Source organism: Gymnodraco acuticeps, unplaced genomic scaffold (genome assembly GCF_902827175.1).
Source record: "Gymnodraco acuticeps unplaced genomic scaffold, fGymAcu1.1, whole genome shotgun sequence".
Classification (NCBI taxonomy): domain Eukaryota; kingdom Metazoa; phylum Chordata; class Actinopteri; order Perciformes; family Bathydraconidae; genus Gymnodraco; species Gymnodraco acuticeps.
Genome location: NW_022991443.1, coordinates 59,665 through 86,693, shown reverse-complemented (window position 1 = coordinate 86,693; position 27,029 = coordinate 59,665). Strand labels below are relative to the sequence as shown.

The 27,029-nt window shown below is 39.9% G+C and overlaps 1 protein-coding gene across 4 annotated transcripts; it reads right to left on the bottom strand.

Moving 5' to 3' along the window:
- Positions 1 to 11: 11 nt before the first annotated feature.
- ano11 (anoctamin 11) lies at positions 12 to 23,154 on the bottom strand. 4 transcript variants are annotated; one of them, XM_034196311.1, is made up of 24 exons: positions 23,001 to 23,152; positions 22,745 to 22,923; positions 22,189 to 22,300; positions 21,905 to 22,092; positions 21,695 to 21,802; positions 20,447 to 20,583; positions 20,307 to 20,364; positions 20,113 to 20,223; positions 19,862 to 20,027; positions 18,834 to 18,924; positions 16,762 to 16,858; positions 16,535 to 16,678; positions 16,262 to 16,399; positions 14,868 to 14,966; positions 14,267 to 14,369; positions 12,636 to 12,747; positions 12,482 to 12,536; positions 11,981 to 12,078; positions 9,024 to 9,160; positions 8,142 to 8,347; positions 7,914 to 8,050; positions 7,273 to 7,363; positions 4,207 to 4,390; positions 12 to 1,886 (listed from the first exon to the last, which is right to left on the bottom strand). In XM_034196311.1, exons 2-24 carry the CDS (start codon positions 22,856 to 22,858, stop codon positions 1,813 to 1,815), a joined length of 2,760 nt encoding a protein of 919 aa, XP_034052202.1. In that variant the 5' UTR covers positions 22,859 to 22,923; positions 23,001 to 23,152; the 3' UTR covers positions 12 to 1,812. The 4 variants fall into 4 exon arrangements, with proteins under 4 accessions (XP_034052202.1, XP_034052200.1, XP_034052203.1 ...); XM_034196309.1 differs by having other exon boundaries at positions 22,745 to 22,881; XM_034196312.1 differs by having other exon boundaries at positions 12 to 1,918; positions 22,745 to 22,881; positions 23,001 to 23,151.
- Positions 23,155 to 27,029: the final 3,875 nt, after the last annotated feature.

The window sequence follows — 27,029 nt, the reverse complement described above, 5'->3', positions numbered from 1 at the left end:
GGAGGCATATGCATTCATCAAACTACATTTATTTTGGTCTAAAAGGTCCTAAATGCAAAACAGCTCACACACAAAATATGTCCTACATCGAGGCACTATTCCACTCCTTTTTACAGTGTGTTACAGTAGCAAATTGTCCCTATGCAACTCTGCAGAACGTTCAAGTAGAAAACACAAACATGCTCATCTTCCGAAGACAGCAAACATGTACAGTATACGTGTATTTACATTGCATTGCATCATGAAGGTCTAGATAGTTGCATGAGTTCTTCATCACATCGAAGACAACAGATGTTTGTTAATAACAGTTTACAATCAGAGTCTAAAAAAAAAAAAAAAAAGTTTGTTTTTTGCCCTCTTACAGTATTATCTTAAGTGATAAAAGGTAGTGTGCACATAACGAAACAACCAAAATGAACTTAAAGGGGCACCCCTGAATTTCAACATTTAATAAGACTTTGTGAAGTCTGAGGAAATAACGTTGATGATTTCATTGGGTTTGAGATCTGTGACGACCCCTCCCCCCTTCTGCCTGGCTGTGCTCCCTGCCTTGCTGTCCTCTGGCAGGTGCTGGGAGTGTCGTCCTGTTTGTGCCCGCCCATCTAGAGGCGGAGCCTCAAGAAGGTATAAAGGTTGCCCAGCTGCAAGGTTCAGTCTCTGATTCTGATCCTGGCATGCTGTAGCAACCTCAGCCTGTGTTAGGTTTGATGCACCCTCCAACATGCTATAACACCCTTCCACACACCCACACACACTGCTCACACTACTGACAGTCTGATTCTTACGTACTCTATTTATCAGAGGTGTTTTTCTTTAACCTGTTAAATAAACAGATATTTGGCATTTAACTCTGTGTGGCCTCCCCATTTGTTCCAGCCTTAAGGCAGGTTGTAACAGATCTTATTTTTAAGCAGCGAGGGGCTAATCAATCTGTAAATATTTGTTTTTTTATAATATCCTCAATGAGTATTTTTGATACTACAGGTTAATATAATGCCAAAAAGGTCAGTTATGCAGTATTATTGCTTAAAAGATCATGATAATTTTATGAGAGCTTCTATGCAACCAGCGTTTTTTGAAGTTTGGTCCCCACCAGGACTCTGTCAGCCTTTGCTTCATTGCACCAACTTCACTTAAGTCACAGGAGTGCCCCTTTAAAAATAAACTTAACAGCAGGCTGAGCAGCAGTGTTTAACTGGTCTCTATTGTTGACCTTTGACTATGCTTGAATTTTATAAAAAAAACATAGAACATCCATGTATTATTATTGGCTCTACACCTGTGACACACATTGCTGCATGTTGGTGTTAGTGATTTTTTTTTAACTGGACCCAAGACAACTTCATATAGCATCAACAATTCATGCTGCAACTTTGGTTAGCCATTAAAAACAACTAATCACAGCACTGGCTGCTTTTCATTTCATTTCATTAGACAGTATTTTTTAATTTCTGTCATGACAAAAAACAGAGATGGGTGAAGGATTCAGCAAATAGGGGGCAGGGAATCATCGAACTAAATGAATAACACTGTTCCATTCTCATAGGGTCTGCTCAGGCTAGGGCCCAGTCACTGTAGGGTCATAACCTAGTATGTATAGGTATGTCATGTTTTGTATACACCTAGTATGAATACAAGTCTTACAATTGTAGTGGGTTGACCTGAAAACGTACTTTAGGGTTAGTTTAGCCTCCATTACACACCAGCTAATCATAATTTCTGTGCAATGGTAAACACATTGGTGAAGAAAAAAGAAAAAGAAAGATTCCAGTGCAGAGACCGTATTCCACTCAGAGAAAAAGTTCACTCTTGTTATCCCAGATGGGAACAAGTGTCTTCAATTACTCCAATATCCCCTCCAACCACTGGTTTCTCACATGGTAGACCTAACTCATGTTTCCAAAGGACGCGTCGCTTCCTTCAGGAGTGCAGTGCAGTACAGTTTGTTTTGGACAGGGAAGAAACGGGGATGGAGCAGAGAGACGGAAGAGAGAAATTAGTTCTGTCTGTAGACTTATACAACAAAAGCAGAAACCTAATCGTTGCAACATGCTACTAAATCACAGCGGGCTGCTACTTATTTAATATTGAGGGACTGGGCAATAAGTCATATCGTTTAAATTAGTTTAGTTTTAAAGTAATTGGTAAATATGGTGATTTATTTTCTGTCTGAGAATGACACAATAATATTTATTTCAATCTCATGTCTGTGTTAAGTATGGAGTTCGAGTCTGGAGGCGATTAGCTTAGCATAGCATAACTGCTAGCTTAGCTCAGTGCAATGTTAAAAATGCACCTGTAAAGCAAACTAATTAAGATATGGTATCTTAAATAATATATTCTCAAAAGTAAACAAGACTATTTGTGGTTTTAGTGGACTTGTGTTAGAGTTGCTAGGTTTGCTAGCATTGTACCTTTACATTTATGTAGCTAGAGATGAAAGGAAAACAGATACTGGACAGATGGAGCCAGGCTAGCTTCCTCCAGTCTTTTTGGTAAGCTAGCTATCTTATGTCCAGCGTTACCTTCACACACAGACATGACAAACCTTACCGTTACTGTATATTAAGCGTAAGGCTGGGTGAATGAGTGGTATTAGCTGTACCAAATAGATTGAAGCAAAAATAAACAATGTTTTATCTGACAAAATGTAATGATTTAATCTACATTTTTAGCATTTAGACTTTCAATAATGTTCAATCTGGTCACTCTGTTTATTTTTTAGGGTTACAAATAATCAAATAATGACACATTCTCAGTTTCAGTCAGTACATCGATACAAGCCAAGTTCAAGTGTAGGATAAGAAGACGGTCAAGCCATAATGATAACAAAATAATACTTATAATATTATAAATAAATTGCAACGTTTTTGAGGTTTTGTGTGATTAAATAGTTGAACATTACACTAAATGTACTTTTTACGTATTACATTTATTTTTCAATATTTAAAAATACAGTATACATTAATATTGTGTTATTGATTTCAACTTTGTCATTCAGGAGGGGCTACGTTCTGTAATTATCTGATCTGGAGGAGGGGGTATTTAGAAGGTAGAGATTAAACTTGTACATTCGCATAAACACTTGAACATTCTCTGACATTACAAAGTCATACATTCGTGAAGAAACTCAGAAATGATCTGATTTGATACATTCCACTGTAATTATTTAAATAATGTCATTGTTCTTCAGAATTCCATTTACTTACGTGTATAATAATACTCACCTTCTCATCCAGCGACATTCACTACATGAGGCACATGACAACAGCATGGGTCAGAGCACAGGGACACACACACACACACACAGACGAGGATGACAATACAATCTGTGTATGTGACTGTATTCTTAACGGACAAAAAGTCAATGTAAAGGCTGTGTTCCTCGTGTGGAAAATGTGGAAACGTATTACTGTTTACTTCCTGCTTGAATGAATCCCTTTTTGTGTTATTGCTGTTTTGAGGTTAAACATTAACAGAAGTGTTAAAAGAGGATATTGTAAACAATGCCAACAGCCCTTGAGAGGTCTTTGGAAGTAATTAAATTCATCTGACATTATTTGGCTCTGGTCCCGCAGAAATTACCATTGATTATCATGTTGCGTGTAGTGTTGCAAGTTTATGACAGTAAGTCAAGCCGTGTGTGCTTCGTAAATGCTCCTTTGAGTTGTGTGTGTGTGTGCGAGTGGGTGAGCTTTTAAAAAGTCTTTAAAATCTGGAATTTATTTATGAGAACATAAGAAAAAAGGGCCAGGTTTTACACTCTATGTAACCTGTGAACTCTTGTTTCATTGATCACCTGGGTGAGACTGAATGAGACAACAACGAACTGCGTGACATCAAACATGTATATTGTGATTGTGAACAAGCTAATACGGAACTAAGGGAGTGTTACTATAAATAGAAACAGCACAAGGAAGTGTGTATTATTAACAACAAGGACATTATTTGTGTTTATTCAGAATAAATTATAAAAGTTAGGAAAACCTTGATATGTGTTTGATATATTACTTTTACTACTATTATCTCTGCATATAATTGAACTTGAACACTCAAATTCTCTTATATGAAGTACACCCTCATCAAAAACATTTGAGGATTAGCTTTCTCTTGGCTGAAATATTCAAATACAGAGCAAGAGACTCTTGCTGTATGAGTATGTGCTGCATTGTGTGTGTGTGTTTGTGTGTCCCATGTTCTACTGACCTGGGCTGGAGCTGCCTGGAGAGGCAGGGGCGGCCCCTCGGCCTCGACTCACCAGCAGAGCCTCCTGATTTTCGGCCAGAGCCTGCTTGGCCAGGTAGCGCTCCCTCTTGATCTTCAGCTCAAGGGATCCCGGGACATCAGGAACGATCCAGTCGATGGCGCGCAGCACGAAGAATACCACGTGCTGGAGCAGGGAGGACGTGCAGACAGTGAAATGTTAAAGGATCATTATCAGAGTAAAATGAAAACAGCCTGTCCTGTTCGAAAATCTGAAGATAGAACTTACTTATAAATAAAATGAAAACAGTATGTTCTCCTCTCTCCTCACAACTGCTTCCTTCGTCCTGGCCTGACATGACATCCAATGACTTTTTTTTAACAAATTGTCATCATTCCATGGTATTTTTAAACTTTACCCTCGGTTTTTCATTTGCTTTTAGTTCAATCAGAGGCTCGCCCATAGCTTGTGTAAAGTCCTCTTTTTAAAGGGCCTTATTATGTTATTTAGGGTTCTCCCTTTCCTGAACTGTGTGATACAGGTTTTTGCGCATGTAAATTGTCTGCAAAAGCTAAAATTCGCGCCAGAGGGAGTTTCTCTCCCACACACTCCCCCTGCCTGAAAGGCCTCCATAGGACTCCTGTTTACTTCCGTAACACAGTGACTAACTACGTAACACTCGTGCTTTCTATTCGCTGGCGCTCCAAGCCAACACATTGTAAACGTGAAGAGGCTAGGGGAGGGACAGTTCTAAGAGGTTGGCCAATCACAACAGAGCTTGCTAGCTAACCAATCAGAGCAGACTGGTGGTTCTGGTTTCGACAGAGGGTTCAGAAAAGAGGGTGAAAAGAGGCAGATGAGAAAAATAAAAACAACTTACATGAACATTTGGAAAAAAAGCCACAGTGGTATCAGCTAGTGTGGAAGTATGGGTATGTAGGTTTTGTGTGCTGTAGTAGTCTGCCATGTCGTATGGGGTGGGTGTCTGTGTGTATTGTCGTATTGTTCGGATGAGTGGGGGGAGGGTGAGTGAGAGAGATGAGAGAGAGAGACAGAGAGAGAGTAGAGAGATAGAGAAGAAGAGAGATAGGAGAGAGAGATAGAGAGAGAGGAGCAGAGAGAGAGAGGAGCAGAGAGAGAGAGATGAGCAGAGAGAGAGAGAGGAGCAGAGAGAGAGATGAGAGAGAGAGATTAGAGAGAGAGAGAGGAGAACAGGAGAAGAAGAGAGAAGCGAATCGACTAGCGATCTCGAGAGAGAGAAAACTCTCTCTCTCTCTCTCTTCTCTATATTCGTCTGTATCTTCTCTATTCTAGTCTCTCTATATCTCTCTCTCTCTCTCTCTCTCTCTCTCTCTCTCTCTCTCTCTCTCTCTGTTGTATTGCATTATTAAGTCTCTGTCAATTAGAGACTACTACAAAATAAGTTACCATAGCTATGCGGATGACACACACATTTACATGCACTGTAACTTTTATTATCTTTGCTTTTCTTTGAAATTAGTGTTTTTAAATGTATAATATGTTTTTTAATGCCCCTTAATGTCTTTCATTTTTGTAAAGCACTTTGAATTGTGTTGAAAGGTGCTGTATAAATAAACTTGCCTTGCCTATAGTCCAAACCTGCTCAATGTGAAAAGTGATAGCCCTAAAACTGTATTGAGGCAGGTTCTAACCTCACAGCCTCAACTGTGGAGCGCTTTGGTTCAACTCCCGTTCCTTTTAAATGTGCTACATACATAAATTGACTTGACTTTACCTGTCAAGAATGCACCTCTGGAATTCCAGTTTTTTTGCAAAACCCCATGACAGCCAAAAATGAAATATTACTCCTATTTCCCTCCTTAGTAATTACTTTGTCTTCCAGTACTTTTATCTGGCCACAGACGGAAGAGCAAAGTCATAAAACATATCCTTTAAAAGAGTCACTTTAGCAAATATTTATTTAAGAAAATGATTATGTTGGCGTGACAGATTATAGTTCTTGAATACTATTACCATACTATTGATGGTGGACTATGCTAAGGTTATTTTTCTTTTTATGCAAAAGTGCTCCACTGTCTTCCAAAAACGATTACAAACACATGAGCCACACTGTAGTACAGGGTGACGTTTTCCCTCATTACTTTAAGCTCCGCCATTATGGTCAATTACACATTCACCGTCCTGCTGCCGCAAACAGTCACTATGCACCAAATGTGAATAGATCTGACTCCTGAGTAATTCTGCATAAAACTACAGTGCCCAGTAGTTTTAGAGAATTGCTGACTCTTTTAAGGAATGCCAGGAACGCATATGTTAATAACAACAATGAGGAACAGAAGGAGGAATTGCTAAACAATCAGTTTGTTTGGAATAGTGGCCAAAATGAATGCAACTGAGTAATATTAAAGAGGCCCTATTAAGCTTTTTGTTCTCTAGTGTGTTATATAGGTTTATGGTCTGCAAAGGCAAACATCCCTGTGTTCCCTCCAGAGGGAGTTTCTCTCCCACACGCTCTCCCCCCTCCCTGCCTGAAATGATTGGACTCCTTTGTTTACTTCTGTAACATATCACAATGTAACACCCTACTTCTATTAGCTAATGCTACAACACATTGTACATGATAGGGGCGGGACATCTCTGAATGGTTGACCACTCACAACAGAGCTGGCCAGCTAACCAATCAGAGAAGACTGGGCTTTTTGAACATTCAAACCTGTAAACATTTCACAGTAGAGGCTCAAAATACAAATATGAACCTGAACATTTGCATTATAGGGCGTCTTAACGTATTTGAGAAAAGTTATTGAAGGAGACAGTAACGACAGAAAAAGTGTGGAACTAGTAAAACAAGGACAAGTCATCTGCAAAATAACATATGGAATACTGATATGGGTAAACAGTACATACAACAGAAACACTAAAACAAACACTGAAAGAGGGCTAAGTTGCCAGTATGCACCTGGGAACAGAGGCACAAGTTTGTATAGAGATGTGGGTGAAAGATAAAAATGAACAAAAGGTGGACCGTAAATCACTGGAACAGCCAGAAGGAAAACAAATAGAGAGAAAGGCAACTCCTTTCATACCTCAAAAGCAATGATAAAGCCAAGTCTGACAGCAAGGAGCTCCCAGTAGAACAGTGAGTAGTTTCCATCGTTGTCTCTGTACGCTTTATATCTAAAGTTGGGAGAAAAAATACATTAAAAAAGAATAATAATGTTTAATCAGGGTGTGCGTGTATGCAGCAGCACATGACAACAAAGTAAACAATGTGTGAAACATCAGTAATGCTACCCTCTGTTGGTCAAGTCTGTGATCAGACATTTTGACAAGTTTGACATTTTGAAACCTTTCAAGGATTTTAGCAAAAAGGACAGAACAAAACATACTTGAGTAGCAAGATATGTAATTTCCAACCAAACAGATTTTTGCCACACTTGAAGAATAGGTCCACACGTTGTATTTGTCATGTGAACAATAGCTATAGCAAGTCGTGGCAACACAAATCATTAATGCCCCAGGATCCTCCAAAAATCAATAAACTTAAGAAGAACATAAAAAAACATAAATAAAATAGTCATAGACATAAGTCATTTGTGATCAAAATAAAAATATAAACATATAATATAAAAAAAGATAAAAAATAACGTAAAATGTATTTCTGTACGAAAGAAAAATTACAGTCTATCAGTAAGTTGTGGCACATTCAGATAAGCATACAGTGTACCTGCACATTGGATACTCTGTGTAGTTAAGTGGGGCGTAAGCCAAGGTGAAGTTGACATATCCGTTGAGATCATTATCAAACTTGAACTGGTACAGCAGCCGAGGTAAAAAATCTGATGTGAAGGCTATCAGGAAGGCCTGCAGACAACAGAGAAGAATAACAAAGAAAATGTCTGAGAGGAGTGATCAGCCTGCAGTCTGGTGCTAAGGTCATTTTTAATGGACTCACGTTGGCGATGACGGACAGGTGTGACAGGGCTTCAAGGATGTTGAACCACACTCCGATGTTCTGGGCGCGCTCAGCCACCGGTCGGCGGTACTCGCACGCAAACTTGTGTGCGTCCAGACGGATCTCCACCCAGTTGTTGAGGAGGGCGAAGAGCGGGGCGAGGGGGAACGCTGCCACGAAGATGGTGATGAACCCAAACTGGAGCACTGCAGGGAGAACAATGAGGCACTTTATTATTTCTGCAATAAAATACAGCAGAACAAATATCCTATTTTCTATATTCATATTAGACAGTTGAATGGCAGTGACATCCTGTATATAAGAACAGAACAGGGCCCATGTCCTTAGTCTCAATACAAACGGTATACGAGCTATAACTTTGCTCCCAGATTGTTTTGGGCTTTGCTTTTCGAGAAAGTATTTGATGAAAAATGTGCCTCGCTGGCAAAAATGCTTTGTTTTTAGTAAAGTTAGAGTATCCTTTTCCTATAGATCTTTATAATTAAATATGTCCTGCAATAACAAATATTTAACAATCATTTGTTTTATAACTGTTTGTATACCAGAATATTTTGGGTGGATTTTCCACGTTATTAAAGAAGGAAAACTGGACAAACATTCATATTTCAGGATAAAGATATTTGAATATGTTTTAAAAGTAAAACTGAATGAATATGAACTGAACTGAATCAATATGGCACCGCAAAAAGAAACCTTAAGAAATAGAAGGCTTATTATTACTTTTCCAGATATTTTAGATTTCTTTTTAATCCTTGTTTTAACTTTGTTTATTTACCCCTTGTATGGACAGTTTTAATGGAAAATAATGTGAATGTAGACATGTTTTCTCCAGAAAAAAAATGAAAGAGATAGAATACTTGCCCATCTCCAGGTACTCTTCGAACAGGCCTTCACACTCCACCAGCTGGTAGTCTTCCTCCCAGCGCTGAGGCTCATGGGATGCCTTGTCCCCCATCACCTTGGCCAAAGATCTCTTCTGGTTCCAGGCCTTCACCTTACTGTCAGAGCAGAGACACAGAGCTTTACAATATGACACTTACACTGCATTTCCTATAGTTCCCTTTTTTTTGTCCCTAGTTTTGTCATTGTATTCACCCTGAATACAAACTATAATTCATATTACACGGAGAACAGTTCTCAGTCAGGATGATTTGCTTGGAGCATTGGTTTTCATTTCTTTAAAGTCGGATTCACTTGGAGCTGTAGTCATGGTTACATGTCCCTGAGGCTCAAACCTTTAAAAGCAGGTGGTTTGAGTTTGACTTTGAAATGGCATCTTCTTAGTAATGTATTCTTCCTCTGTTGCAACACAAATCGCCTCAAAACTCTGTGTACGTGTCAAAGAAATCAAAGAGGTTTAACACAAGTCATGTGCTGGACTCTTAAAGAGGCCCTATTCTATATAGGTTTTTGTGCATGTAAAATCCCAAAGTTCCCTCCAGAGGGAGTTTCTCTGCATCTCCAAGTGGTTGACAACAGAGCCAGCCAACTAACCAATCAGAGCAGACTGGGCTCTGGTTTCAGACAGAGGGTGAAAAGAGGTGCTGCAGCACAGGCAGTATGAGAAAAATGAAGACCTTTTCAAACATTAAAGCATGTCACACTAGAGGCACACAATACAAATATAATAAAAAATATATAAAACCTAAACATTTTGCAAAATAGTGCCCCGTTAAGAAAATCCAACTCAGTAGAACAGAAATGAAGGACATCAAAGTGCTACTGGAACAGCTTGTGTGCTATCAATAGGATAAACCTTGTGGGGCACATCCTTCGAAGGATGCAGGCTCTGAACTTGGACGCAGCTACAGTATCGATCACAGAAACCACAAACCACCCTAACAAGCAGAACAAGCCCTGGCTGCCAGCGCGCACACTCTCAGCTCCAATCGACCACTTCATCAATCTTACAGCAGCCGCACTGTAACAGGGGTATCAGCGTAGATAGATTCATGATAGAAATGTGTGGCCTTTATTTCACCCTGCCAGCTTGAACAAGTGGCGTACAAAATTATTTGCCAGAAAATGATGGACTATGGCACCTTGCAAGAAAGAACGTCAAGAAAAAAGTGGATGGAAAGAAAAAGCAACACGAGAAGAAGGAACTCTCCATTTGTAAATGTATGGGTTTTCCTCCCAATTGATAGCCAATAATATTTTTTTCTAAGCATTATAGTTCTCTTGTTGGAAGGCCTCTACAAACTGAATGTATTTCTGACATAAGGGGAACACTTAATGATTTATTCCTTTTGTTTACCAAAATACCTCTGAGGCGTCCCCTGGTGTCTACACACACACACACACACACACACACACACACACACACACACACACACACACACACACACACAACACACACACACACACACACACACACACACACACACACACACACACACACACACACACACACACACACACACACACACACAACACACACACCACACACACACACACACACACACACACACACACACACACACACACACACACACACACACACACACACACACACACACACACACACCAACACTAACACACCACACACACACACACACACACACACACACCACACACACACACACACACACACACACACACACACACAACACACACACACAACACACACACACACACACACACACACACACACACACACACACACACACACACAGTGCCAATGCTACAGAATTGAAATGAGCTTTACTGCACCAAACAACAGGGAGCTGAGCAGTCTGTTGCAACAGCAAAACAATGGCGATGTCTTATATCACATTTCTGTATAAAGCTCATTATTTTTTTTTCTGTTATATGAGCTGGATTTCCTCTTTTTTTTTTTAATCCCCTCACTTATGATTAAGCTGAAGTGCCTGCTGGTCTGCTCTACACGGCTGGGAGCAATCTCCAACCACACCTGCAACCTGCTCATCAGCCACACTATAAAAGCCTGCAGCCTGCACTCAATCCCTGCCGGATTGTTGCGTGCAGCTTTTTACCAGCATATTCTTTGACAACTTTGCCTGCTTTTGCCTCACACTGATTTGAATGTCTCTCCCAGGAGGAATCCAAGGCCTTCCACACTCGCAAGACCCGCCAGGCCTCTCTACCCACCCTGGAACAACTGTTTCCCACTGCCGCCATAACCAACCTCCACTCCCAGCTCCCCTTTTCTAATAAACAAATGTTACTTTCACCAGCTGATTCCGAGTCTGACTCTGGGTCCCCTCCAGTACATGTGACACCGACAGGGACTTGTGCTAGCTGCTGCAAGACTTCTGATAAATCGGACCGATAAAGCACGTTATCCTACTCTAAAATAATAACATTCTGGCAACATAAAAAAATCGAACCTGCAGCTGAAAACGTTTTAAGAATAGTAGGGCATAATGTTCTAACAATGTTATCAAAAACATCTTAAGAAAGTTATCACCAAACATTTTAAGAATGTTTTTAGAGAGCGTTATCCTACCTTTCAGAAGAACATTCTGGGAACCAAAGAAAAACTTCCCGCTGAAAACATTCCTAGAACAATGAATGGTAACATTCTCAGAATGTTTTAAAAACCAAACATTTCTAGCTGGGATATTGTAAGCATACATGCCAGACTTTGTTTTTACGAACATTAACCGGCTCATTGCGCCTTCAAACTTTGAAATGCCTATAATTGTTTGTTTAATCGACAATTTCATTTCACCAAATTGTTCTTCTGTTTGGGTTTTGCAAAGTGAAGCCATTTTGTGAAAAAACATGTGATATCTTGAGATCTGTTGAGTAAAATCAGAAAATGAATGAATGATGTTAGATGCTGGTTTACATACGGGATAATGAACTCCTGAATGTTGTTGATGAGCTGCTTTCCCACCATGATGATGAAGAGTTGCTCAGCCAGCTCAATGAGGCAGCCCCCGGGTCCACACTGCAATAGGAAATACACAGAGTTATTGAACTTGATACTTTTACATGCTTAGATGGAAATACAATAGAGAACCGCAGTGACGCAGTGTCCTAAAACCCGGAAGTAAGTTAGCATTTTTACCACTCCCGGTTCCTTCGAAAAAAAACAATGCAATTTCTCCATAGGATTTTGGAAAATAGCACGAAATAAGGTCTGTAGTTGACACAAATTGAAGAGACAGATCACGTTTTGTTCTACAACATTAAAGATCACTGCTATTTTCCAAAATCCTATGGAGAAATTGCATTGGTTTTTGACGAAGGAACCGGAAGGAGTTTACTTCCAGGTTTTAGCACGCGTCACTGTGGTTCTCTATAGCAGGGATCTAAAACACTCGCTCCTTCTGAGAATTATAAAGACTCACATCTTCATTTCTCATCCCAAACAAGGTCCCGTAGTTGGTAGGGTACCCCACAAACCTGCAAACACAGAGAAGGAGGAAAGGTTCAATCTTATTTGGCACAAAATGCTCTTTACGTCTTACTTTCTTTGTGTGTTGAGACTAACTCGTGTCTCACCTTCCTTTAAAGAAAGCTACATAGAAAGGGGACGAGTAGAAGTTGACAAACTGGAAGATGAACACCTTGAAGATAAAAGCATTGTCGTACTGGGTTTGTGTTCTGTGCATCTCTGGAAAAGAGAAAGCGAGGAAACAAAGTGTTAATGTCAGTCAAATGTAATGTTATACTTGTACTTAACTATGGCATTAACTGTATGGTCATCAACATGCATTTGCTTACAAGTTTAGGAATCTTAGCAACAACTTGGTGAAGGTAATGATACAGTATCTGATGGAAACAATAGAACTACTGTCGCAAATGAAGTGGTATAATAATATTTGTAGTTAATTCCATGTACCTATTTTTCTTTTAAAGGGGACCTATCATGCAAAATGCACGTTTTGATGTCTTTTATACATAAATATGTGTCCCCGGTGTGTCGGGGAACTCACAAAGTGTCAGAAAATAAAACCCTCTCTCTTTTCTTCCATGCACAAATCTCTAAAAACGGGGCTACAACGGAGTTGATCCAGATTTGCGATCCTATATGACGTAAATTACGTCATATCGGATGGTGGACCCACGGCACTATCAGAAACGTCGCTGTATCAGAAACAATTCCCGACGTGTTTTGGACGTAATAGTCTTTGTTTACATTAGCAAGCATCGCTAACACTCAGAGCTAAGCTGTACTGGAGAGAGCATGTTTGTGAAGAAGCAGGAAATAAAAAGGAACTCACCTTGTGGTAAACCCGCAAGAGAGAAAGTCTTTGAGCTCCATACTGTTTCAGAAATAATCCTTGATCTAATAATCCTTGCGTTTCATCACCGCAGCATTTTAGACAGTATCTGCCAGGTCCCGCATGAGCCGGCATAAGCTCCGCCCCCTCTTATTTTTATTTGTCCTATGATAAGTCAACATTTCAATTTGTAATGTTCTTTGGTTTGGTTTAAATGAAGTACCCACTTTCATTCATTCCTGAGTTTGATAGTGCTATTTTGCATATCATACAGGGTTTGCATGCTAACAAGCTTAACAACGGTTCTGACAGTGGTGAACTATTTACTTGGTTGTGCTTAGCTGTTAGCCAACTAGCTAAAGTAAAAGTAGCAGCTAAGACATGAAAAATCATCACCATCTATTGAAGATACATAGGAGGTAATGTTAGATACTCTATATATTGAGGCTTTCGTGTCGAAAGCCATAACTTTAACGGGTTGTAAAGAATAATTTAGCAGCTGTTCATAAGTCTTTATGAGTAAGAGGATACAAATAGTTTGCTGTTTCTAGAGAAATGTTATTACTGGTTTCTTCTTAAACCTACTAGCATAGTTCTTATAACTTTATTTGTCCATCTATGGTTCAGCGCTCCATCATATGCAACCATATGATGCCGTAACTAAACAAGACACCTAATAATGTCAGAAAAAGAGACACTGTGTTTTACAGTTGCTGAGTGCTCTGTGTTACAGTTGCACACTCCCACTCAGCAAAGTCATCGCCCACAATAAAAGATTATTCTTACCCTGGAAGCTGGGATCAAATTAAAGACATCATCTCGTCTTTAAGGAGTCTCATCGTTTAGTTAGTGGAGATCCAGTGAGAGGCTGATATCAATATATAGCATTAAGGCAGTATTGATTCTTACCCCATTTAGTGAGCTGCTCTGCTAATGCAGTGTAGACCTGGCCCATCAGCAGGATGAGGCCCAGGCTCACTATACTGCTGCAGATGTTCGCTATGGTTCCTGCCTGAGGAGGAGAGCACACACTTGTATGTTAAGTATGAACACACACATACAAGTTCAGACGGTACAGAGAGTAGAAGGAGCTGATGTACACCTGTAGTGTAATCATGTAGTCGTCATTATACTGTCGATTATTAAAGACAGTTATTTCAACAAATCCCACTCAATTGTCCCTTAAGGCTCCCTTACGGTCGATATTGTTGCAAAAATAAACAAATAGGGATTTGTATTATCTTGTCTCAGGTGTAATTTTAGTGGATCAAAAATGTCTTATGGAATTAATTTGCAGATCATCTGGTTCACTTGTTCAACAAAGGTGGTGAGGGTTGTTTGGAGCCTAGTTGAAGGATGCTATAAAACGTTCAATAAAACAGATTTTGTTCAGATTGTGAATGACTAGAGACACAAAATGTCGTAGTATGCGATATTAGCTTTGAACAGACAGGCAGAGATTATAATGTCCATATACACACTGTATTTGCTCTCTGCTGCTTTGATGTACCTCTGTACGCAGGACGGGGCTCCCGGTGCGGAACATCATCAAGCTGATGATCCCGCGGCACATGACCACCGTCACCAGGAAGATCATCACCACGCACAGCTGAGAGGGGAGACACAGGAAGACAGGGTGTAAAACATTACAGTTTGTGGAGAATAAATACTCTTAACATCTCAGAGTAGTAGTAGAAGTAGTTTTTCTTGAGGTTTAGGAGGTGGACTAAATGTATGCAGTTTACCCCACCTTATTTGCTAAATAATAATAATGATAACCAGCAAAATCCATAGTACTTTCTATAATTGGTTGAATTTATTTTTCAACTGAATAAAAAAAGTCACTTGATTGGAACAACTTTTTTCTCAGTCACTGCTCTTTGTTTGCTTCCCAGGTACCGGTAAGTGATCGTAGATACTGTTCTATTCAGTCTGCCTTGTGCCATTTTCAATTGTCCAGCTCCGTCATCTTTGTCAGGAGAAACTGATCATAACGTATTGTCCCAGGAACAAGTAAATCCTGAGACTGAGCATAAAGTGTACAGGTGAGATTATCAGATCAGACCCAGCCCTGTGGGCCAATGACCTGGTTTCATTATTAGAGAGAGGTTCAGTTTCCACTGTTAACTGTCAGGATTCACTGCAATAATACACTGAACCCCACCTCTCTTTCTCATCAGGATCAAAACATTAAAAGCTCACATAGAGCAGAGCTCTACTGACCTCTTTACTGAAACTAAGAATAATTACAATGTTTGCAAGATTAGGAAAATGAAAATATGTTGATATCATATGTGATTATATTCATAGAAAACAAGCGATGTAATTAAAAAAGGAAATATTATGTCCATGTTCATATTTGTATTTTGTTCCTCTACTGTGACGTGTACATGCTTTAATGTTCAAAAAAGCGTCTTTTATTTTCCTCATACTGCCTGCAGCACCTTTTTTCACCCCCTGTCTGAAACCAGAGCCCAGTCTGCTCTGATTGGTAAGCTGGCGGCTCTGTTGTGATTGGTAAACCGCTTAGAGAAGTGCCGCCACTTAGCCTGTCACGTACAATGTGTTGGAGCGCTCCCCAATAGAAGCGCAAGTGTTACATGGTGATGTCACTATGTTAGAGAGAGGGGAACTTTGGGATTTTAGCTTTTGATCACTTAAATGCACAAAAACCTATATAACACACTATCGGAAAGAACAAATAAAATAAGCATAATAGGGACCCGTTAATCAAAGAAACTTCACTGTATTCTTCAGTGGTTACATTGAGCAGCCAATCTGAGATGTACAGTATGCATTTTCAACTGATACAAGGAAACAAATACAATAAATATATATATAATATAATGTTACTGCAAATGCTGCTAAAATAGACGGAACGAACAGGTTTGAACAGTGTCTCACCATCATGATGATCACCATGGAGCCGGTGAACACACGGGCGAGCCTGGTCTTCTCTGGGAAGTACGGCTCCTTCACTCCGGTCACTGGGTTTGGCTCCATCGTCGGGGCCATGGCTGCAAACTCTGGACGAGGACGCTCCTGAGGGACACAGTGATGACATCAGCATCAATGGACACACTCTTTGCTGGCCAATTCAGAAACTATATGTTTAATCAAGAGACAATAAGTGTATGAGAACAGTTTGGTCAAGAAAGAAAGGAAGGATTGGGAGACCTCTTCTTCATGGAAGTCCATGCAGTCCCAGTGATGGGCCAGGGTGGCCATCTTTCTCTTCCAGTACTCCAGGAAGGTTACAGCCCAGAAGGACATGAAGACACTGAAGAGGACGGTTCCTGGGTGGTCAAACAGGTAGCCCAACTGCAATACAGAATAACGTCATCAATTTTGCATTGTGGTTAAAAAATAAATAAAACTGGTTTAGTGAAAATGTTTTTTATTACCTTGGCCATGGTGCAGATATCAGACATGTTCCAGGCCTTGCATGTGTTACACAGAGGACACATGAGATAACTCGCTCCGCTGGTACAGATGTCCTTACTGTTGACAGACACATACATATGGATTAGTTACTAATGAGCAAACACATTTTAAAGCTTTCAAACTAGCCTTTCATATTTGGATGTATCAGGTGCCCAAGCACATTTGGCAGAAACTATAGTTATTATTGTCACAGATAAGGTGAATGAACTGTAGTGTATTTTGCATTCACATAAAGCCAGGGAATATGTATTGAGTGAGAAAATAGAACAGATGGAAGGTGATGGAATCATTCACAAGCTACCGCACCTTCACTGCAGTTAATCAGTGACTCACTGCAACTATGATGCTGCAGGAATACATCTTGGACCCACTGAGAGACGTCTATCTTCCACATTTATGTAATGGGAGGATTATTCTGCACTAATTGTCCATTATCAAATGAGATAGCGGCAGTTTGTTGCAGCTGCCTAGAGCTCTCCATCCGTTCTCCATGAATCAATGGCTTTAATCTAAAGTGTGAACTAATGAACATCATGAATCTGAGACGTTGGGTCGTTTCCTTTCCTGAGATATTGACTTTCCGTTTACTCTAACCTCACTTGTTTCTTTATAGCAGGATGGATTTTCTGTCACTAAAACCAACAGAGAGGGAATGGTAAACACAACACAATTGTTTAGGCAATATTAGGGTACAACACTCGAAGAAAAGGAATGACTATAATTCTTTGTAGCGAGAGTAGAGCTTTCTGTGCTGTTAAATACAAATGATAAATTGGGCCAAACAAACCTCATGTGGTTTGAACAACTATGGAGTTTGTTTTCATGCAGAACAGACTATGCGTTGATGCTTAGGTTTATTTGTATCTCAAACTGTGCTTGCTTTACATAATGTGGAGATAGGAAAATATAATAGCGTAGGTACAATTTTACAGTTCTGGTGGATTTTGAGAATGTTAATGCTGTGTTTTCGACATAAGTATGTCATAATAAGATACCCCACTTGTAAATGTCTGAAGCTTCAATTCAACATAAAATGGTGGTATAAAAGTGACAATATAAGAGTCGGACTTCAGATGATCAGTGATGCTCAGCCATGCGAGTGTGATTTAGTTTGTTTAAAGCCATCGTAGCTTTTTACTTCTGGCGATTGCATTTACTCTGTAACTAGTATAGAAGGAATGTTAATATGTGGAAATTATACTGCTGGACAAAATGTGTTTGCCATATTTTCTGCAACGTCCAAAATCTAATCCAGTCGAAGGAGCCCTAGCTAACTTTCAATGCTAACCTGTCCAGGCAAGATGGTAACAAATCTGGCAACCTCACTTCACCCAGTAGTTATACGATATGTCACAAAATGGACTACATCAGGTTAATTCCTCGAAAATCACCCAAATTTTTTTTAATATCAAATAACTGACAATTAAATGTTTGCACAAGAATGACACATTGAATTTCGCTAATTTCCAAGACTCTCTTAAGCCAGTTCTTTCAAAGAGACAGTCAATCTGACCGAGAGTGAGCGGAATGAGACCTCAAACATACGGCCACTGATGTAAAATCTGTTGAGTCAACACTTTTATGATGCAACAATTGACATTTTTATTATGTTTATCTGTGTCATTGTAAAACATAACACAAGCTACATATCAATATACATCTTATGCAGAATTAAAACCCCTGACTTTACTGAAGTGAGCCATGGTTTGTTTCATAGCTTAGGAAGTCAAATGTTAACATGTAGAGGCAATATTGTGTAAGATCTTTCACAAAAATAGCAATACTCTTTAATGAAGCGTCAGAATGCTCAGTTGATCCAGCAGAAACATAATTTCTGATACTAATTCAATACTATCACAATCTCATACTAATTGAGTGTACATCAATGACTGTAAAACTGGTGAAATTCCCCTCTAAGATTTGACCGACTTAATACATCAACTAAATCAACATAATGCTACACTCAACAGTCCAGCTTCACATGTATGTAATGCAATGAAACATGTATTTCCTGTGGGGTGTGTGGACTCACGCTGGTGTGTTGGTACCCATGGACATGACTCCAGACACAAAGACCAGGGTCCCGACCACTGCGGCCGGCAGCAGCCAGGCTGTGTAGAAACCTGCAGAGACATGAAGATCCATTAGGGTGCGGCTCCCAGCTGATGCAGGGATGTGCTGCTTGATGCTGGAATGTCTTTTGATGAAGAGGTCGGAATGGCTTCGCAGAAGAAAACGTCTAATGATGAGGATGATAGTTGCACTATTCCCGCTAATTCGGTCATGTTTTTCGGTTTGTTTTGCTTGTTTGTCAACAAAACTACAGGCCATATTTTTTGGGAAACTTTGTGGAAGGGTGAACTATAAGCCATGGACGAATCCTTAACATTTTGGAGCAGATCCGAATCTCGGGGTAGAAACACAAATGTATCTAATGATGTCCATGCTACACCCTTTTCATTATTCAGATATTTAATTTCTTATGCCCAATGCCTACATTTTACATGTGATTTATCCAACATGTATCTACCAGGCAGGTGCGTGAAACACAAACATATTCCCTGGCTGTAGCATGGACTACTGTCTTAAACAGTATATTACAATGTTTTGGATTATTATTTATTACAGATTTAAAAGGCCGTATCAAATAAGCTCCCAGTCTTTAAGAGTGAGGTTTTGCTACAAAATAAAATATTATCCTCAGATTAAAAAGGTTAGGATTTTGAGGGAATCACCTGAAACTAATAATCATTATGTTGTTGTCAGCTTAGAATGAGTAAATCCTGTCTACAAATTGTCTAATTAAGGCCACTGTAGTTCTCTAGTAGGAAAGGTAGGGGTATTATTCAGTTGGTTGCAATCTACAACCTTGTTGCTAGACGCTATTACATCCTACACACTGTTGTAGGATTGCTGAACCCTCTTTGAACAAGTTAGAAAACTCCATCTCCGGATGAAGACCATGAGATCCAACTGAAAGCTCTTGAAAATGCTTATACTGTACATGTTTTCCACAACAAACATCAAATCTCAAGGCAAAGTAATCCATGTTATATTTACCCAGCCAGGCAAAGTAAAGTGCAATCTTCTCTCCAAAGTACTCTCTGATGTGGTCCAGTGGCTGGTACTTGTACCATTTGCACCAGCGGCTCCAGTAGTGATGAAGAATCTGCCTCTGGTTCAGCTCGTCAGGACGAATCTCATACTTTGGAAGCTTGAAGGAGCCCTGTGGGAAAAGAAAAATGCGTATTGTAGAGGACAGGCAGCAGAAGTGTTCCATCCGATTAAAGAGCAGATCAATCATTTCTGACCTCGTGCAGGGGGAAAGCCGCTGTGTACACGCCTTCATTCACAAGTCTGTCCACTCCAACCTCAGCCCTCTTCCTTTTGCCGTACACCGTTCTGGCAAGAATCTCATACACCTAAAAATAATACATATATTCTCCTTTCATGAGAGAACAATTTCACTGATTTCGTGCACTGAAGAGGAATTCCTGATACTCACCACACGGTGTCTCTGCGTGTTCGTGAAGTAGGTGTCATGGTTGTCACAGCCAAGAAACCTGAAGAAGAGAGACAGTCATTTAGCCAAAATAAACTTTGACATACCGATCCTGTTATCAACCATGGATGGTTAGAACTCACCTGTTCATCTTTGACTTGCGAAAGGCACATGTGTAATAGTCCAGCGGCCTGTTTGGCACTGACTCCATCATCATGTTAGGTATGCATAGTCTCTTCATTACCCGAGCAGATGTGTTGAGGTCCAGGTTTTGCTGAGCCTAAAAGGCAAACACATTCTGTATGAAAAACATTTCATCTTACTTTTTCTTTTGCTGCATTCATTTCAGTTATTTGGTGACACATGTGGTTAAAAGTAAGTTCATTTTACTGATAAAGATCCCAGAGTTTTAAAAGAAATGTAGATACCAATTTGAATCCTGCTCAGGAAAGGCAGACTCCTCCAGATACCATAGAAACTGGTGTTTGATGTAAAAGCAACACGAAGAGTTCATGATCCATGCAAGCAGCTACTGTATGTAGCTTTGAGCTAAATTCAGCAAACTAACATGCTCGCTGAATGAAAGTTTGACTCAATGCTGCCATGTTGATGTTTACGTTAAATATGTATACCATGATTGTATATATGTGTGTTTGCGATTGTAGGCTGTGTGTCTTTGAGTTTTTCCTTAACTACACTTGCCACTTGTGCTTGAATACGAAACACCCGGATGGTGAGTCTAATAATAAACTCATAATAGGCAAAAGGTTAAGTGTGAATTTTCTCCATCTCATTTGTTGCCCTCTTCACAACAAAGCGGAAGGGGTGGGAACAGCGGCGGATTAGGATACACTGTTTTTACTTAGTAATAACAGCCTAATGTTGTCGATTAGAAGCCAACAGTATGTTTTTAGGGTTAATTTTACAACAAAAGGGTTAGATTTTTGACTTCTCATCAATCAAAGTACATAGCGTACATAGTGAGCTTCATCGAAGAGTACTTGTGTACCAGCCTAGCTTGTTAGCTTTCTAATGTCCAGTACTAAGTACTAAACATGCACATGTTTTGCGGAGGCTGATGGCATTGTGACAATATTCCTTTCACAAGCCATCCAACAGTCCAAACCACAGCATGCCGCAAAGTTTAGAAATCAATTTCAAGTCAGTAGTCTGAGAACCAATCATTTCTGTACAAATTCCATGGTTATTTATCTTGTACATGTTTACACATTTTACATTGATCAGTATAAGTGGAACGGTAACGCATCTTGATGGTCTGAACACATTTGAAAGCACTCTATCTAATCATTGTTGTGAACTGACAAACAAGATACAAATCTTAAGTTTTATATCTTCAAATTAGACCTAATTGATTAACCAGCAGCACTAACCTGCAGTGGAGCTCTGAGACAGAGTTCCTCAGCGAAATACACCAACACATCCCAAGGAGCGCTAAGTTTAAGGAAATGTATTGTTTTCTTTTCATTCGATGTTTCCTCCTAAACAGAACAGAGAACATTTGAATGAGAATCATCTAATTCAGAACAAAAATATGTGTAAAAATGAATAAAGATTAAAAGCAATAATCAGATTTACAGCACCTTTTCCATGACTAATCCAGCACTCTCCAGATTCTGAACAAACTTCTCCCTCCACTGAGCCAGCTGAGCCTTCCTGCGTTCAGACCGGCTGCTCTCCTCGGGGGGCGCTGCGTCCCCCTCCTCACCCGTCACCTCGCTCTTCCCTCGCCGTTTCTTCCGCGAGCGAATCTCCCACACGAGTACGAAGTCTGAACCCAGATAAAAAGGATAAGCGCAGGTCTGACTTGGTCATCCATCATTGAGCCTGTGACAACTAATACAATGTGAGACCCTGATTCACCTACCAATTTTGGTTTTGCCATCTCTGAAGTAATTCCCCAGCTGTGGAACCGACTGGTCACTTGTTGTATTACAGTGCATATAAATGGGATCATCATCGTCGTCAGCAGCTGAAAGCTAAACGCATCCAAACAGTTATTCAAATAAAAAGTGCTTGCAAATAATTAAATAAAAAAATCTACTCACTGTTCTGCTTGCAAAACCTTTCTTCTGTATATGGACAGTTAATTAGCTCTTTATTAGATTTGACCTATAAGACCCGTGCCATTACTCAGCTGCCTTCACTTTGCAATAATGCAGCAAGATAACCCTGAGCTTTTAACAGTATACTTGGATAGTTTAAAGCAAATGTTGAGTTTCACAAGACCTTTTTTCCCTAGTGATCTACAGTTTGTAATCCTGTGTATTTCAGATACACTGCAACATGTCAGAGAAGTCAGTGAGGTGTGAAGGGATGAGCGAGATAGCAGGGTCCATAGCCTCTTTTCAATCTGTGTGATGCCTAGATCAAAGGAAAACAGACCGCAGTGTTATGGGGGAAAAAAGTACAATTTTGCTTACACATCTAGGTGGGATATAGCTCCCGTTGTGCACACTCCCATATCCATCTGTGGTTTGGGCTTCACTCTCAGAGTGCAGATCCAGGAGGACCTCTCTGTCTCCCTTCCTCAGCATGATGAGGAGGATGGCAAAAGGTCCTGTGGGCGGTCACATATGCTGAGCATTGACATGAAATCGCACTGTTGAAGAGCTGAAGTCAATCCCAGATACACACATGCTTTAAAGAAAGATACTCAAGCGAGAAAATACACTGTACCTTTGCTGTAGTGAAAATCAGCTGCTAAAGTGTGGATTTGCAGAAATCTGTTCTTCCCTTCTCCTCTCCCTTATATCTCTGCGTCCGTCAAGCTCCTCTGCCAGATAGCTGTAAAATACCGTAATATACGTAGCGTGCAGGCAGCAGCTGCATTTCAGCAGAGGGAATCAGGAGATGCAGCACATCCCCACTTCATAAATAATGTAATAGTCAGTCAGAGGCGGAGAATGGGAGAATACAATTCTAGCTTTCTCTTTAACGCTCATTATGCAGGATATAAAACGTGTGGGGGGGAATATTCTCATTGATGTTTTTGTTTCTCATCTAATCAAGCTGTTTGGCACATGTCATTTAATTGGTTTCTAGATGAACAGCACACACAATTAACATTCATTATTAACAGGGTTAGAGGAGAAGCTCCACCCCTCTTAGCTGTATTTCCTGCATCACTAGACAGAGGTTGTTCACGCCTTAAAATCCTCTTATTTGACAACGTCCTCCTTTTAAAGTGGACCGCTTTGCTGCAGTCAAAACACAGCTAGATGTAATTAGAGTGGGGAGAAATAAGAGCAGCTGACAGGGAGACAGGGAGATGAGTCATAGGAGGGAGGTATTCAAATGGCATTACAAACTGAAAAACTGGAGAGCAGAGAAAAAGAGGGAAAGCACGGCATGTATCATGGTATTACTGGGTAGAAATAGTTTGCTGTCTGGATAATTCTAAGTATTATGCATCAAATACAGCATAATGGGACAGTTTTCTCCTGACAACTGCACACACGCTACAAATTAGGGGTGTAGCGATGATTAGGGATGTTTATCAAGGTTGATTATATAGAAACAAAAGTTAAAGATGAATTTGATTGACTCGACTGATTTTTTGAATGGGCAAGTAATCTTAATATTTTCTTAAAGGGGCCCTATTATGCTAATTGTCAGGTTCGTATTAGTATTTTGTGCCTCTACGGTGACATGTTTACATGCTTACATGTTCAAAAAAGTGCTTTATTTTTCTTATACTGCTGCAGCACCTCTTTTCACCCTCTGTCTGAAACCAGTGCCCAGTCTGCTCTGATTGGCTGGCTGGCTCTGTTGTGATTGGTCAACCACTTAAAGATGGCCCGCCCCTTAACCTATCACCTACAATGTGTTGGAGCACTAGCCAATAGAAGGACAAGTATGACATAGTGATGTCACTATATTACGGGAGTAAACAAAGGACCACAATGGTGGCGTTCCAGGCAGTGGGGGGAGGGAGTGTGTGGGAGAGAAACTCCCTCTGGAGGGAACTGTGGGATTTCAGAGGGGAACTGTTTCTATTTCTATAAATTAGGAGACTCGCTATGCAGTGCCTGGTGTTTTTTTCTTTGTCATTTAATATTCTCCCAATCCGTTTCTTTGAACTTCTCAAAGAGACACAACTTAACTTAAATCCTTCCTCTCTATCTGACAGTGTTTATTTGGATGTATCTACCCTTGCTGAGTCATTATTTGAGGACACTTTCCACTGACCATGAGTCTAGTATATGTTGTTAATACTAATAGTAGGCCATGCACCATTTGCAGTACTGCGTCAGTGATCAATCTGAAACATCACTCTCTTCTAGTCAGTACACAGCATTTTTCCACAGTCAGCTTTCCCTCTCCCTTCTCTCTAATGAAGATATGTAAGTGACACAGTTCTGTATTGTTGTGTGCAGAGAAAACAATACACACAAGGAGTTAATGGTTCTAAGAAACCATGGAAACGGCACTAGTACAGTACACCCAAGGTGACATTTAATGCTGCTTAAATAATAAAAATGTAATTGAAATAGACCAGCAGTAACTTGTTGCCCTAGCAACTACAAAAGGATAATCAATAACACCAGAGGCAGTGAACATGCTGCTGTATGCTCTATGCTGTGCAACCTATTGTCCTTTTTCACTAAGGACTCAATACAGCTGGTACCTACAGTAAGATCTTTAGTTGTAACAGTCTTAAAGTGAACTCAACTGTCTTTAAAGGGGCCCTATTATACTTTTGGGGGTTTTCCCTTTCCCGTAGTGTGTTTTTGAGGTTTTAGTTCATGTGGATGGTCTGCAAAGGCTAGAGTCCCAAAGTTCTCTAAAACACACTTCCCCCCCCTGCCTCCACACGCCATTTGTTTACTTCCATAACATAGTGACAATGACATGATGTCACCATGTTATGTAACACTCGCTCTTTTTGACTAGCTCTCCAACACATTGTTCGTGATAGGCTAAGGGGAGGGACATTTCCAACACACCTCTAAGCAGTTGACCAATCACAAAAGAGTCGACCAGCTAACCAATCAGAGCAGACTGGGCTCTGGTTTCAGACAGAGGGTGAAAAGAGGTGCTGCAGCACAGGCAGTATGTGCAAAAATAAAGACCTTTTTGAACATTAAAGCATGGAGACATGTCACAGTAGAGGCAAAAATACAAATATGAACCTGAGAATTAGCATAATATGTCCCCAATTAATTACATTTAGTTTAAAAATACCTTAGAAATTGTTAGAAGCTGAAGTCTCCATACTTGAATTCCAAACAGTAAAATTTGCTCCAAAGTCAAAACTATAAAAGAAGACATAAAATAAACAGCTGGGGAAAATAATAGTTTGTTTTGGTTCACCACAACAATAATAATAATATAATAATAATAGCGATTGAACTAGAAGGGCACTTTAAAATCGCAGACTTCCCGGCAAATCCAAATGACAATGATAAGAAAGGTACCAATTTCATTTGTATTTCCACCCTGTGAGCCGAATCCAAACATTTTGTATTGGTTCGTTCTTGGCCCATGCTTCACCCCACAAGTTTAAGGAACATTGGGAAGGAAGTTCTTCTGTTATCCTGCTCACAAACTCTCCAAACAAACTGAAAACCGAACTTCCTTGGTGGAAGTAAAGCTTAGAGGAGCACTGAGCTTCAGAGGAAAACCATTTATTGGCCGACTATGTTCACTGGGGTTATTGTCATGTTGTCCCTTAACAGCAGAAACAAGCAGCCTTGTCCAAGCCATGAAAAACAGCCCTAAACCAAACATTCAATAATGGTAGTTTATGGTGTGAAAGCTAATAATAAATTGCTACAAAATTAGACCTTTTTAAGTTGATCAATACCACATACATAGTATGTACATTATCATAGACAGACCGCTCTTATGTGAAAAGGTTTAAAGAGGGACTGCATATCTGACCTGCCCTCTACTGGTGACGGGGAGGAACTGGAACCACCTCTGAAAGAGCACAGCATACAGGAGGAGCTGCAGATTAGTTGGTAATCGGCGACTATTTTTTATAATCAAATCAGTTTGAGCTTTTTCTTAAGAAATTAAAGGCAGAAAAACCGTTGCTCCTCTCCGACAGTAAACTGAATATCTTTCAAGTGAGAAAAAAAACAAGACATTTGTCATCTTGGGCTTTAGAAGAAAACTATTTTCACCAATTCCTGACTTTTAATAAACCAAACAATCATTCAATTAATTGAAAATGAATAGACGGATGCTTGACAATGAAAATGATCCTAAATTGCAGCCCCAAAGCATAGAAAATGCTTATTCGATGAAAAATCATTTGCTTTTTCGGTTGGAAAACAAGGATTCAAAGTTCTTCTAGCCTTACTGCCTTTCATCAGTATTGGTTTACAATATCATGTGGAGAAAAAGTAATGTAGGCTAGAAATTGAGCTTTGAAAGTGAGGAATTAAGTTGGTTATTACTGAATGGTAAACAATAATCAGCAACAAAACAACTCTTAGATGTATTACCATCAGTATGCTGTTTGTATTATTTGTGCTGACAACCATCCTTTAAGATGGATATAGCAAAAAAGACCATTTGCAATAACCTACATATAACTGCGACTGCTCTCTTACCTGCGAATCTTCTATCCCTGCTCTAACATGACTGTCCTTTTGATCTGACTGACAGTTCTTCCCTGGATTCGCCTAAAACAGAAATATAAGTGATAAAGTCAGAGATACTGGAACATATTATAGCACGTGTATTACCACAGGAGCC

Coding starts and splice junctions, on each gene's coding strand:
- ano11 (XM_034196310.1), bottom strand. CDS start 22,858: ATGCTGAGGAAGGGAGACAGAGAGGTCCTCCTGGATCTGCACTCTGAG. Junction 12,079..12,481: donor TTGGGATGAGAAATGAAGAT/GTGAGTCTTTAT, acceptor TTCCTATTGCAG/TGTGGACCCGGGGGCTGCCT. Junction 1,887..4,206: donor TCCAGGCAGCTCCAGCCCAG/GTCAGTAGAACA, acceptor AACATGAGTTAG/GTCTACCATGTGAGAAACCA.